Source organism: Anabrus simplex, chromosome 2 (genome assembly GCF_040414725.1).
Source record: "Anabrus simplex isolate iqAnaSimp1 chromosome 2, ASM4041472v1, whole genome shotgun sequence".
Lineage (NCBI taxonomy): Eukaryota > Metazoa > Arthropoda > Insecta > Orthoptera > Tettigoniidae > Anabrus > Anabrus simplex.
In genome coordinates, this window is record NC_090266.1 from 1,116,837,150 (window position 1) to 1,116,851,050 (window position 13,901).

General features: G+C 40.1%; 1 protein-coding gene across 1 annotated transcript in view; it reads right to left on the reverse strand.

Annotated features, from left to right (window-relative positions):
- Myo31DF (Unconventional myosin ID) overlaps window positions 1-13,901 on the reverse strand; it is a 315,587-nt gene that overhangs the window by 87,104 nt on the left and 214,582 nt on the right. Inside the window, exon 12 of the mRNA XM_067142074.2 lies at window positions 8,257-8,419. Within this exon, the coding sequence (XP_066998175.2) occupies window positions 8,257-8,419 (163 nt within the window). The remainder of the gene's footprint in view (window positions 1-8,256; window positions 8,420-13,901) is intronic.

Genomic DNA, 13,901 nt, shown 5'->3' on the forward strand with positions numbered 1-13,901 from the left:
TAGTGCGATAGGTTCTCCTACATATTCTCTGGGTAAATACGTAAGCAAATTGCCTCAGTACTGAATCATATGTTGGGGACACACTGTCTTTTGTCAACAAGTTGTCAACCATAACCCTTCAACAAAATTGTACAAAACTATTTTAATCCTCCTAGTCAATAATATATATTTTACGTCCAATTAAGACGAAACTTTACACACAAAATAGACATGTTTCAACCCGGCATTGGGTCATTCTCAGTAAGACAAGCATGATGAATTAAAAAATATAGGAAACACACAAAATGAAATGTTAGTTACAAAGTGTTTTAAAAAGCATGATGAAAGATTAAAAACTGTGAAATGTTGATCGTTAAAACAGTTCTTAGCTGGAAGTATTTCTGTTTCAATGTTTTTGTTGTCCTTTGGTGTGATTCAACTGGTATCTGTATACTGTTGGCTTAGTTGTTGTGTTCCGACATGGGCTGATATACATAAGCATTATTGAAGTTGAACCGTCCGATATTTAGTGTTACGTGGCCCGCTTGTATCACCCGTGTTCTCTGACTGTGGAGTCCAGCTCTCGAATGACTTGCTCCCGCCGTCCAGATGCAATATTAGTTGCTACAAGGAAGTGGTGAGTTCTGGTGAGTTTCGATGTGGAGTCCTCGTTCACTGAAGTGCCGATTGACTCTGTCATGTCTCTCATTGAACTACTGTTCCCTGAGGACATTACTAAGCTATTTTATCACTGCATGACTTCCAGCTATTTCTTCTGGGATGGGAATTTTTATGAAGAGACGGACGGGGGTGGCTATGAGGAGTCCATTTTCACCGGTAATGGCTAATTTCTGTGGAGGAGGCTATCACCAATCTGATAGATGAGCTTCCGGAGCAGGGGCCCATTAAGCCTCAGTTCCTGGATTGCTATCTGTCGAGGGGTGCGGCCATCATTATCGCAGAGAACGACAAGACTGTCTTCTAGTCTTGTTACAGACATGCAACCGTGGGAAGGAGCCAGGCTCACAATTGTGGGCATGGATAAATTCCTTTCCTATAAGAGAGTCATGGTCAGGATACCAGGACAACCAAAGGACAACAACGTCCTTTTGGGAAGAATGGCACCCCAGAACCATGGCTTAAATCCCAACAGCTGGAGAGTCTACGACTGCAAGGAGGGGAAGAGAGGTGTCCAACTTGTGGTCAGCATGGACTCCAGAGATGTGGAAAAAGTGGTGGGGAAGAAGATCTTCTGCAGGATGCCCTGGTGGAGAGCAAACGTGACAAACAGAGGACCAACCCCACCACAGACAACACTGAGACCAACAGGGGCGAAGAGCGGGAGCCTGGACAGGAGCCGGGGCCAGCCAAGCCTCAGGATTCATCACGGGAGATGGAGCTGCACGTTCCGGAGACCGCATAAGGTAAAGTATTGCATGAAAGTAAGGAATGATTACTTTCATACAAGCAAACATACAACATTGTATAGCGGCCTCTAGGGTACTTATAAGAAGTATCCAGAAAGGCAAGTTTTCGGTCGCCCTGATACAAGAACCCTGGCTTAGACAGGGGCATATCATGGGACTAAAATGTGCAGGCTTCACTCTATTCAGTGGAGTGGCAGAGGAGAAGCCTAGGGCATGCATACTAGTTAAGGATCATAACGCTTGGGTTGTCTGTTCGGCATATTTTCCAGGAGACTCTTGAATCTCCACCCCTGCCGGAGGAGTTCAAGAGACTAGTGATGTACTGTAGGAAACAAGGACTTAACCTCATAGTAGGTTGTGACGCCAATGCTCATCATAGCATTTGGGGAAGTAAATACACAAACCGAAGAGGAGAGCATTTCATAGAATATCTATGTACAACTGATCTTGAGATCATGAACATAGATGATACCCCTACCTTCATCAATAATAGGAGCGAGGGGATCGTAGATCTTACCCTGGGTTCCATGGGAATCATACAGGAATTTAAAGACTGGAAAGTTTCATTGGAGCCTTCCTTGTCAGATCATAGACACATTGTGTTTCATATAGACGGCTCCTTCGAGATCCCATCTTACAGAAACCCTAGACGAACCAATTGGACGTCTTTTAGGGAGGACGTGAGGAGGGGACAGGAAGGAGGACCCTCAAATATAATTAAGAACAAAGAGGAGCTGAAGCTCAGTGTGAGCTTTCTCACACAGACACTAGTTACCTCTTATGAATTAAACTGCCCAGTCGGTAAGGCAAAAAGAGTAACAGGAAGCTTCAAGTGAAACAGTTATCTTGAACACCTGAGGAGAAACACACGAAGGCTTTGGAATAAATACAGGGAACTTCAGGATCAAGAAAGTCTAGATTCTTATAAAGAATCACAAAGAAAGTAAAAGTCAGAAGTCAAAAAGGGTTCTAAGAAATCTTGGAGACAGTTTTGTGACTCCATCGAGAGTCAACATGAAGCGGCAAGGCTTCATAGAATTCTAACCTTGGATGGAAGGGCAAGGCTGGGCTCATTGGAGTCGCCTTCGGGTGGATATACATCAACAGAGGGGGAGACCCTCAGCTTATTGCCTGATGCCCACTTTCCAGGTTCAGTAGTCACAAATAGTGAAGTAGAATCGAGCGGATCCTTCAGACCCGATAGAAGTGGCTGGAAGAAAGCCGCAATTATTGTTACCCCAAGAAGGGTCAAGTGGGCATTAGAATCGTTTGCCCTTTATAAAAGCCCAGGAATGGATGGGATCTTCCCAGCACTTCTCCAGGAAGCGGGCACGGTCCTTATACCATACCTGGTCAGAATTTTTAGAGCCTGTCTCACTATGGGGTACGTGTACTCCTTGTGGCGTCAGGCGAAGGTAGTGTATATAACTAAACCTGGAAGGTCTTCATATACTAGACCTAAGGATTATAGACCCATTAGTCTAACATCTTTTCTTCTTAAGACTTTGGAAAGACTGGTGGCTAGACATATCAGGGAGAAAGTATTAAGAGACTTTCCCCTGCATCCTCATCAACATGCATACCAACCAGGGAAGTCGGTTGAGACGGCACTACACCAGCTAGTTTCTAGGCTGGAGAGCGCCTTGGATCAGCAACAACTTGCTATGGTGGTATTCCTGGATATAGAAGGGGCCTTTAACTACACATCTTTGGGCTCCATAGAACTTAGTCTAGAGAGAAGAGTGAGCAGGATGCTCATAAAATGGATTATGGCCTCATTGCAGGGCCGTCAAGTTCTGTTTACCCTCAACGCAGTAATGTTGAGAGCTAATATAGACAGGGGGTGTCCACAGGGAGGAGTATTATCACCAACATTATGGTGTCTGGTATTGGATGAACTACTTACCAGGTAAAATGTTGGAGGAATTTACACCCAAGGCTATGCAGATGACATTAGCCTGATGGCGGCGGGAAATTTCCCCAGTACGGTTTCAGAGCTCATACAGAGCTCCCTAGATAGGGTGGAAAGATGGTGCCACGACACGGACTTGTCAGTTAATCCCGGCATGACGGAGCTCGTGGTATTTACCAGGAGGCTAGACGGACTGTCAGAGCCTTTCCTATTTGGGAAAAAATTAGTTAAGACAACCTCAGTTAAGTACCTAGGGGTACTCCTTGAGGCAAGACTGAGTTGGAAGAAACATATAGACTATAAGGTGGATAAGGCTCGCAAGATTATGTGGGCCTGTCGCAGGGCCGTCGGCAAGACTTGGGGCCTAGGACTTAAGGTGGTCCAGTGGCTCTATATTTCTATTGTACGGCCCACGATCACCTTTGCATCTTTAGTCTGGTGGCCAGGTTCGGAAAGTAAAACTGTGACCACCAAGTTAAACAGTGTCCAAAGACTTGCGTGTCTAGGAATAACAGGGGCACCAGATAGTACACCATTATGTGCAATGGAGGCCATTCTCGGTCTTCCCCCCTTACATTTATATGTTAAGGAAATAGCGGGAATGAGTGCTTACCGTCTCTGGTCACTCGGAGGATGGTCCTTCAAGAATATGAATAGAGGACATGCCTCTATTCTTACAAGGCTTCACCAGACCTGCCCTACGACAATGATGATCGGGGACCTGATGAAGCCTAGTTTTAATCTGAATTATAAGTTCACAGTGGTGATACCCACAAGGGAGGAGTGGGCCGCGGATGCTGGGGCTCGTCTTAGGTCTGGGGGCTGTACATGGTACACAGATGGCTCGCGGACAGAAACGGGCACAGGCGCCGGGGTCTGGGGGCCTAAGACAAGGCTCTCCCTTCCCATGGGTGAATATGCTACTGTTTTCCAGGCCGAAGTATATACAATACTGGCCTGTGCTGTATATATATGGAACATGCCTGGACATAGAAGATACATCACCATTTGCAGTGATAGCCAGGCAGCGTTAAAAGCACTATGCACAGTTAGAACATCATCATAAATGGCATGGGAATGCCAAAGGATGTTAGATCAACTGTGTGAACTTAGCTCAGTTACCCTATTATGGGTTCCTGGGCACACAGGTATCAGTGGAAATGAAGAAGCTGACAAACTAGCGAAACAAGGCTCAAAAGGTCCTTTCATAGGACCAGAGCCCTTCCTGGGAGTGTCACTCTGAAGCGTGAAACTGATAATATCCCAGTGGACAAACCAGTCTCACTAAGACATATGGAAGAGGTTAACCATGGCAAGGCAGGCACGTGAACTTATCAAAGGGCCTAGCCAAAGTTATAAAAAGGTCCTGATAAATTTGAATAGGACCAGAATGCGAATGGTAGTTGGATTGTTGACTGGCCACAATACCTTACAGAGACACCTAAACATCATGAAAATCAGTCAGAATCCGATGTGTAGAAGATGCGGTAGGGAAGAAGAGACCTCCGCCCATGTGTTGTGTCAGTGCGAGACTCTTGCAAGCACTAGACATCGATATCTTGCCTAACATTTCGTGAGCCTGGAAGACATCAGGAATGCCAACATCCGGACACTAGTATCCTTTATAGGAGCACTAGGGCTGGACTAGGCAAACCTGTTTAAGGGACACAAAGGGTCTTCACAGACCTACGTGTGGAGCCCTGCGTTGGCAGGGCTCACCCATTCTTCATATATCTATATTAAGAAGAAAATTAGACTCTGGGCATTTTCGTAGTTTGCATTGTCCACAGCAAGTTTTTCTCACGGCATTCATATTCTGATGAGAAACTGCGTCGGTCTACTTGTTCTATATTATGTGCATGTACTGTACTTCGACACAAGTTCTTGCACGTGCTGTCTCAGCTCGCTGTTTTGTTATCCATACTGATAATCGAATCCAATATAGACGATCTTAACCTCAAAAAGTTTGCATGGCTTTTTTTGTAACTTCACCTCCTTTCGACTACATTTTTACTGCCCATCCTCAATTTGAATCATCAATAGTTCATCCATCACCTCTAAAACACCTTTTCTCTAGTAAAAACATATATGTGAAACATATTACATATCACTGAAAAATCAATGAACAACAAACATTTCAACCAGATGTAACACATTCAAAGACTGGCATACAATGAGTGTATGATTCTTACCTGAGAAAGTAACAGATGATCTTTTGTTGAGTACTGTAGTTGCTCCCTTAGCAGCTTGTAGTTGCTGTTTGCTAAATGTACACTGGTGATACGCTTTTTCTTTTGATATCCTGTGCATCCTTGCACTAAGAGAGCACTTAACAGTTCGGTGTTCATATTAGCACAGAATTCAGTCTTGTTCTTCCTCATGCGCATGTGAAATATTGTGGCTACGCACACTACAAAACACGTGTGAATGCCATCTTCAGGAACACAGTAAACGGGGCCATTCTTTGGAGTATTCCTCCCTAAATTTTTGAACTATTTTTGGTTTATTACTAGCCTCACTAGTCACGGTAATGCCATCACACCTATTTTCCTGCACAAGAATTCGCTTCATTATTTCAAACCTTTCGCATTTTGTAACACACGATTAGCATATATCCTAGAATCACAACAAATACTTCAACAGTCACGCAGACAGTATTCACAATGAAATGGAGTTTGTCACTACTTTGCTGTGAAAACAAAGACAAAAGAACTCTCATACTTGCATGGAAGTCTGGTCATGTGACGAACAAAGTCAACAAACTCTGCAAGATATACCACTTCACAGGTGTCTATTTTTCCGGTACTGGAAGCAAACACTCATTTTGGCACGTGAAAACTAAATATTCTTAAACAAGCGACAGGAAAGGGGTATAAATGATTACTGAGAAATCCAAACATAATATTCTGAGAATTCAAGCTGTAATGACATTTCTTGTGTAATCTTTTGAACACTTCATACACTTAGATTTAAAAATCATTTAAAAAAAACGTAATTTGTGGTGTGTGATTCATAAAGGCGTAATTATGATGGGTAATTCATAATTATTATGACTGAATTGTGATAGTTGGCATCTCTGTGAAAGGAGAAAATTTTGATATGAGTGTTTCTTAAGAGGAAGATCTCACTTGATTCAAGTATGAACACTTTACATCCGTTGATATGCAGAGAAGCTTCTTGATGTTTCACAACGCGCTGTCTGAAAACTGACGATCCTTTACACCTAAGAACCTGGGGATCACCACTGTGATATACTGTAAAGCCAACTGAGGTAATGTTTCTGAATTCTAACTTCTATAAACCTAGTGCGGTTAAGACAAAAATGTGATTCCAGTTATACTAATTTCAATGTCTTTCTCCAGGATGACCATTGCGGGTTCACTGAATTCATTCTAGGTGGAAACAATATTTCATTGTATTCTACAAGTACCTTTATTTAACAAAAACAGAACTTCTTTTAAAAATTGTATCATTCTAAAAATATATAATGCCTGAAAGAAGATGCATTTCACTCATATTTTTGCACTGCACGTTGCATACCACAAGAATTTTGCAATTTTAAAGATTATATTCCTTCATTAAATATGTAATTAAAAGTAAAATTATGAATGAATTTGGATCCCATTTTAACGTCCTTTTTGCCAGTTTTAGGTCCTTTTTCTTTTGGATATATTTAGGCCTTTTTTTAGGCAATTTATAGGTCTTCAACTTCCGAGCCGTAGTAATCGCGTAAAGTGCTCATATTTAATTAATAATTCAGGTAATATCTGGTGAATCAGTACTAATTGGTGAACTACACTACATTATTACGTTTCAATATTATATCCAATAGATATGCTTAGAAACAAAAACACTTAAGTCTATGGAAAAAGTGTATACTAAACTTTATTGTGCAATATACAAGATAGATTAGATCACAGGGACAATGTCATAAATCACCTACTGTACAATACATTATTATTCTCTTCTAAAAACATAACAGACAACCTTCCCATCAAGGGAGATAAAATGGACAATTACATGTGATTTCTTCAATTTTTACAATGTTCTGCTTTTTTTCATGCCGGTCAGAGTACAACAACTTCACATACAATATGCCAAAAATTCACATAATAAAATTAAAATATTTAAAAAAAAAAAAAAAAACGTTACAATGGGGGTGGTGAAAGACTGAGATAATGTCTCTTCACTACCCCAACCTAAAAAAAAATAAGGTTATAAAATTCATTGTTTTTAATATTTAAAGCTGAATTTGATGTCCGAGTTTGCATTACATTAAAATCTCCAGAATTTTAAAATAGAGAGGAACATGGGACAGAAAATGTCCACCAAGATAGTGGACAGCATCAGCATCGTTGAAGAATATTATGTATGGATAACCAAAATTGTAAGAATTCTACTGTAATTATGGCACAATGTTAAAAAGGAAATTAAATTAAAATGTCAAGGAACATGGTGCACTGAAAACATCCACCCATACCAAACAGTGGATTTAATCGTTGAACTTCATTAACTAATAGATGTCCAACTCTACAACTAAATGGTTAGCGCGCTGGCCTTTGGTCACTGGGGTCCCAGCAGTGTCGGGAATTTTAACCCTAATTGGTTAATTCCACTGACAAGGGAACTGGGTGTATGTGTCGTCTTCATTATCATTTCATCCTCATCACGACGCACAGGTCACCTACGAGCATCAAATCAAAAGACCTGCACCTGGCGAGCCGAACTTGTCCTCTGACACTCCCGGCATTAAAAGAAATACGCCATTTCATTTTTTACAAATAGATCTCTAACAATTGTTTAAAGTAAACATTGCTTGTATGTTTTTCTATGCCATGCTAAGGTGCTTCTTTTAACTAACCAGAATTTAGAAAAGGTCATATTTAAATTATTTACTGATTAAAAATTAGACCAAATAAACTAAAATCGCTTTCTTACCTTCTCCAGAGCAAATAATGTTGTGGGTGATCGGATGAAGATCTTGGTATGGCCATACTTCACATCATGGGAGAAGTTTCTCTCATCGATTAATACACGTGTACCATCCTTGTCAGATTCTGCCCGAAAATTGGGCCACGTGAACTGTGAAATCATTTTGTACCTGCAGAGAGAAAAGTGGACAGTCAGAAATTGATAACAGAGGAATAGGATTTTCAAAAGAATTTGATCATAGAGCACTGGATCTCTATGGCATGAAGGAAATATGTTAGGCATCGATCCAACATTTGCCTGGAGTGGACGACTACTTTGACAGCTGAGAGTGGTATTTAGAGTTTTTTTTCTCTTCATGTGAATGTTCTCAAAGACGAATGCAACTAGATACATTCTCTTGAACCAAGCATAATCCAATGATGTTCAACTTTTACTATATATTTTTCTTTTCAATTTGCTTTACGTCACACCGACACAGATAGGTCTTAGGGCGAAGATGGGACTGGAAAGGACTAGGAGTGGGAAGAAAGCGGCTGTGGCCTTAATTAAGGTACAGTCCCAGCATTTGCCTGGTATGAAAATGGGGAAACCACGGAAAACCATCTTCAGGGCTTCCGAGGGTGGAGTTCAAACCCACTATCTCCCGATTGCAAGCTCCCATTCATGAGACTCTAACCGCACGGCCACTTACCCAGTAATTTTACTATAATCATCAAAACAATCCTTTCTTATATTATTCTGAAGAGAGTCGATAGAGAGGATATTCCCAAGCAATGCCAGTCTACAGTGATTCTGTTATCTGTTGAAGTGACAGGCAACAGCAGTGTCAACAGAATCATAAATCTGACACACCTGACAGCAGTCGTAGTTCATTGTTGTAGATTTATACACAATGTTAAACGTTGAAATGATGAGAAGACTGGTGGCTTGTCACTAGAAGAGCAACGTACACTACTCGGGACCTGCAGCAAAATTGTGCAAGAGACCTTTTATGGTCAAGAGATACAAGCCAGCAGTTGTTCTGCTCTCAACACTTCAAAACAGTATTAACGAGATAGTTACTAAGGAAGGATTTAAGTGGCACCTCACACCACCCAATTAAACACATTTTGGCAGGTTGTGGAAGAGATGTGTGAATTGATGAAATATCACTTGAGGAGAGTCTAGGGTAAATTGCTACTTGCATTTGAGGAACTTGACACTTTGCTAACACAGGTAGAGAGATGTCTCAACTCAAGACCAATTACTGTACTTTTCAATTATCCTTGTGATACTGATTACCTGAGTCCTCGACACTTTCTAATAGGTGCCCTACTCACAAGTTTCCCTGAACCTGATTTATGTGATCAGCCTCGAACAAGTTTCTCCAGATGGCAACATACCTATACGCAGTATATGTATACATAAATATAATAATGAAGGATGTTCCTCCTACTCAATACAAGTTCAATTTAGTACACAGTTATATTATCGTATACATGGTACTAGTTTTGGCAAGTTGCAATTCAGCTTGCGAGGTGAAGGGACGTGGGGTGTTGAGCAAGTGAAAAGTGTAGGAGTGTGCTAACATGGGAGTTTCAATTGATCAATACAGGTGTGCTATAGGCAGATGGTAGGGCAGATGGAAAGCAAAATCAACTCAAATGGTGAAAAATAGCTTCAACATCACGCAAATGGTATTTTCATTAGTGGTGGTGATGGTGCTACTAGTGATCGGTGGAGTGGAGCTAAATCCAGGCCCTGGGCTGTCATGGGAAGATACTGAGAAGCTCAAGGAGGTCATGCAAAAATGCCAAACGGAGAAGACCAAGGAAATGTTAATGGAACAAAAAAAAAAAAAAAAAAAAAAAAGAACTTAAGGATTTGAAGACCTTCATACAATCAGAAATTAAGGATATCAGAGAGAGCGTACTGCAGAACAAGAACGAGATAGAAGAAATGAGGAAGAAAGTCCTGGATATACAAGAAAGGCTAAGGAATCTCGAAGAAAAGGAAAGGACATGAGTGAAGGGAGATAGGAAGAGAAACATAATCTACGTGCTGGCAGCATCAGAAAAAGAGAACCTTAATGATATGTTGGTCAGAATACTTTCCTTATTCAGGGAGAAGTTGAAGATCGAGTGTAATGAGAGTGATATCAATAGTACCTTTACAATTAGGGAGGAATATAGGAAGAAGACCAGTGAAATTATGTATGGTATCCAGTTTGAAGGCCCAAAAATTTTTGGAAAGTGCAAAAAGCTTGAAGGGCACAAAAATGTGGATTAAAAAACAACTGGATCAAGGAGAAATGGAAAATATGCAAACCTTACGTTTTCATCAAGAGAAGGGGCAGCATTCGGGACTAAAAGCATTTATCCATGGAAACAGACTTATAACAGCGGGCGATTCTCGGAGTAGGACATGGACTGCTAGTCAGCTACATGAGCTGGAGCATTGCCCTGATATGTCAGCTATACGGAAGGCCAGCGGACTAATGAGTGACGACAGTACATCCGATTCAGCAGCTGTGTGTGGCAATCAACAAAGCACGGGCAGTGAACTGGATGATGCGGTGCTTGAAACTAGGCATCACCAACCCAGGAAATCATCTCAAGAAGAAGAGGGGGTCCCTAGGAGGCAAGACAACACAGGGAGAAAAGAAAAGAAACGTAAGCCAGAGTTAAATTTGAAAGACATTTGGGCCAAAAAAGCGTTGACAAGGTCTGAGAAAACCAGGGGGTTGGAAGAGGAAATAGTTAGTTCCCCAAGTGGATCCATTATACAGTTAGAAAAAGCACGAATGACGAGAAGCAAGGCCTTGGCAACAGCAGATATACCCATGAATAAATAGCTAGACTGGGTCGTGGGATTAATAAATATTGAGGGTATATTGAGCAAACTGTGAAATGACGAAGTTAGAGATCTAATGCGAGATAGCGAGATTATTGGGATGGTAGAGACTTGGTTACTGGGGGGAGCTACAATGTACAAATACCGGGTTTTAAGGTCTGGAGTAAAATGAAACATAAAAGGAGCCTGAAAGGGCGTTACCCGGGAGGAATATCAGTGATTGTACAAGATGAAATATGCAATCAGGTAGATCTATGGGAATCGGGTTGTGAGGAAGTGATTTGGGTAAAAATAAAGAAAGGAAATCAGAGTTGGAGAGAGATTTTCATAGGTTTTGGTTACAACCACCCACTGGGGTCCCCGTTTGAGAAGAAAATCTTCTCCGAAGATCTTATTGATGTTGTAAAACAGATTAATTTAGAAAATGAAGTAGGAATAATTATAATGGGCGATTTCAACACAAGGGTTGGCGTAAAGAGTCCATTATACGATAGAGAAATTGATGAAATATTAATAGAAGGAAGGAGAAGTAAAGACAAAGAGTATAACAAAAATGGACAGAAATTGCTGGAATGTGTGCGATAGAGGAATTGTACATTTTGAATGGGGGCTGGTTGGGGGACGAATCAGATAACTTAACATACAGAGTCAAATCAGGAGGGAGTGTTATAGACTTGGTGTTGGCATCTAGGGAGGCTTTAAATTATGTTAAGGACATTCAGGTAAAAAAATTGGACAGTGTCTCATTATTTCCCAGTTGCTATTCGATTACTGAGAGACGATGGTAAACAAGAAGAAAAACACATTTTTAACTATGTACAGAGAAAATTAGTAATGTACAGGTGGAGTGAGAAACAAAGACGATTTTAGAGACTACTATAGGGGGAGAGATTTTGAAGATAGGTATTGGGAATATGATTGAGGATAATAACATAAATGAAGTAATAAGAATGGTTGAAAGATAAATAGAAGTAGCTGGTAAAAAAAATGGTTGTGTGTAAGAGAAGGGAATATAAACAAAACATATGGTATACTGATGAGTGTAAAGAAAAGAAAAATCAAGTGATGAAGGCATTAAAAATATACCGAAATGAGGGATCACAGGATTTACAAGCAGATTTTAGTAAAAAGAGGAAGGAACACAAAGATTTAATGATCAAAAATGAAAGGAACTGGCAGGCCAAAGAGGCAATATTATTATATAAGTACTGTAAAGAAAATGAAACAAAGAAAGTATCGAAAAGAATTAGTACAACATGCAAAGATTATAAAAGCTGTAATCATGTAAGCATATGTGATGAGGAGTGGTTGTTAGGGGGTAAAGACACATGGGAAAGGAAGGAAACAGACTGGTATACTGAGACATGTGGAGTTTACTCTGCCTGCACTAGATGATAAAATAACCACAGATGAGGTATTAGACACATTGAAAAAAGCGAAGGGAGGAAAATCAGGTGCTGTCAATGGAATTATGTATGAATTCTGGAAAGAGCTAGGGAATAACAGCCAGATGCTAGAAATAATAACTAAAATATTTAACAAAATCTTTGATGGCAGAAAAATTCCAAGATGTTGGCAAGAAGGAGTAATTTGCCCCATATATAAAAGAAAGGGGGAAAGATTGAACACGAATAACTATAGGGGTATCACCTTGTTGGATACACTCAGATTTAACACCGGTATTTTAGCAAAAAGAATTATGAAATGGGCAGAAGATTACTTTATACTCTCGGTGTCCCAGTCAGGATTTAGGAAAGGAATGTGAACTACAGATATTATATTTATAATTAAAACAATAATAGATAAATACATAAGGAAGAAAGGAGGTAGATTATATATTGCAGCAATAGATCTACAAAACGCTTTAGATTCGGTTAGCAGATGGTCTGTCGTTGAAGCTGACTGGAATAGGGATGTCAAATAGAATGATTAAATCCATAGAATTATTATATGCAGAAGTGATATGCTCGATTGAAGTTAAGAAAGATTTAATGGTAGCCAGGATACACTAGAATATCAGACTTAAACAGGGATGTAAATTATAACCAATATTGCTTTTACTTTTTATTAACGATGTAATGGACTGTCAGGGGAAGGAGGATAGGACAAGTCCCTGTTTAAATAACAAAGAAATCCCTAGCCTACTTTTCGCAGACATCCTACTGCTCTCACTAACAACAGTCGGTATGCGAAACAGTCTTAAGAAAATGGCTGAATATTGCAGTACATGGAATTTGAAAATAAATATCAAGAAAGCAAAAGTAATGGTTTGTAAAAGAGGAAATAAAGAGAAACTAAAGGCGCTGGTGGTTAGAAGGTGTAGAACTAGAAGTTGTAAATAAATTAGAATATCCATGAATCATAACATCGAATGTGATGTGGAAGGAACAAATAAAACGTGCCAAATTGAAAGGATTGGCCGCCCTATGAAGTACAAGGTCTCTAGAGAGGAAGATGCCAAATATGGAATACAGGCTGCACAAAAATATTTTAAATGCTCTTGTGATATCAAGAACACTGTATGGTGCAGAAATATGGGGTATCGAAGAGCACAAAAAAAGAATTAGACGTAATAAGTAACAAATTCTGTAAAATAATAATGGGTCTACCAGAATGCACAGCAAATAGTGAAGCTAGAAGACTATGTGAAGATATTAGCATCCAAGCAAATATAAGCAGGAAAGTAGTAAAATATTGGTTAAGATTAAGAAGGGGAGAGGGGAAGGAAATTTTTTTTTTATATTAAATAGAAAGTGCACAATGTGCATGATACATATTAATGCAATTCTACTATTACTCACTGCAAAGTTGCCTTATTG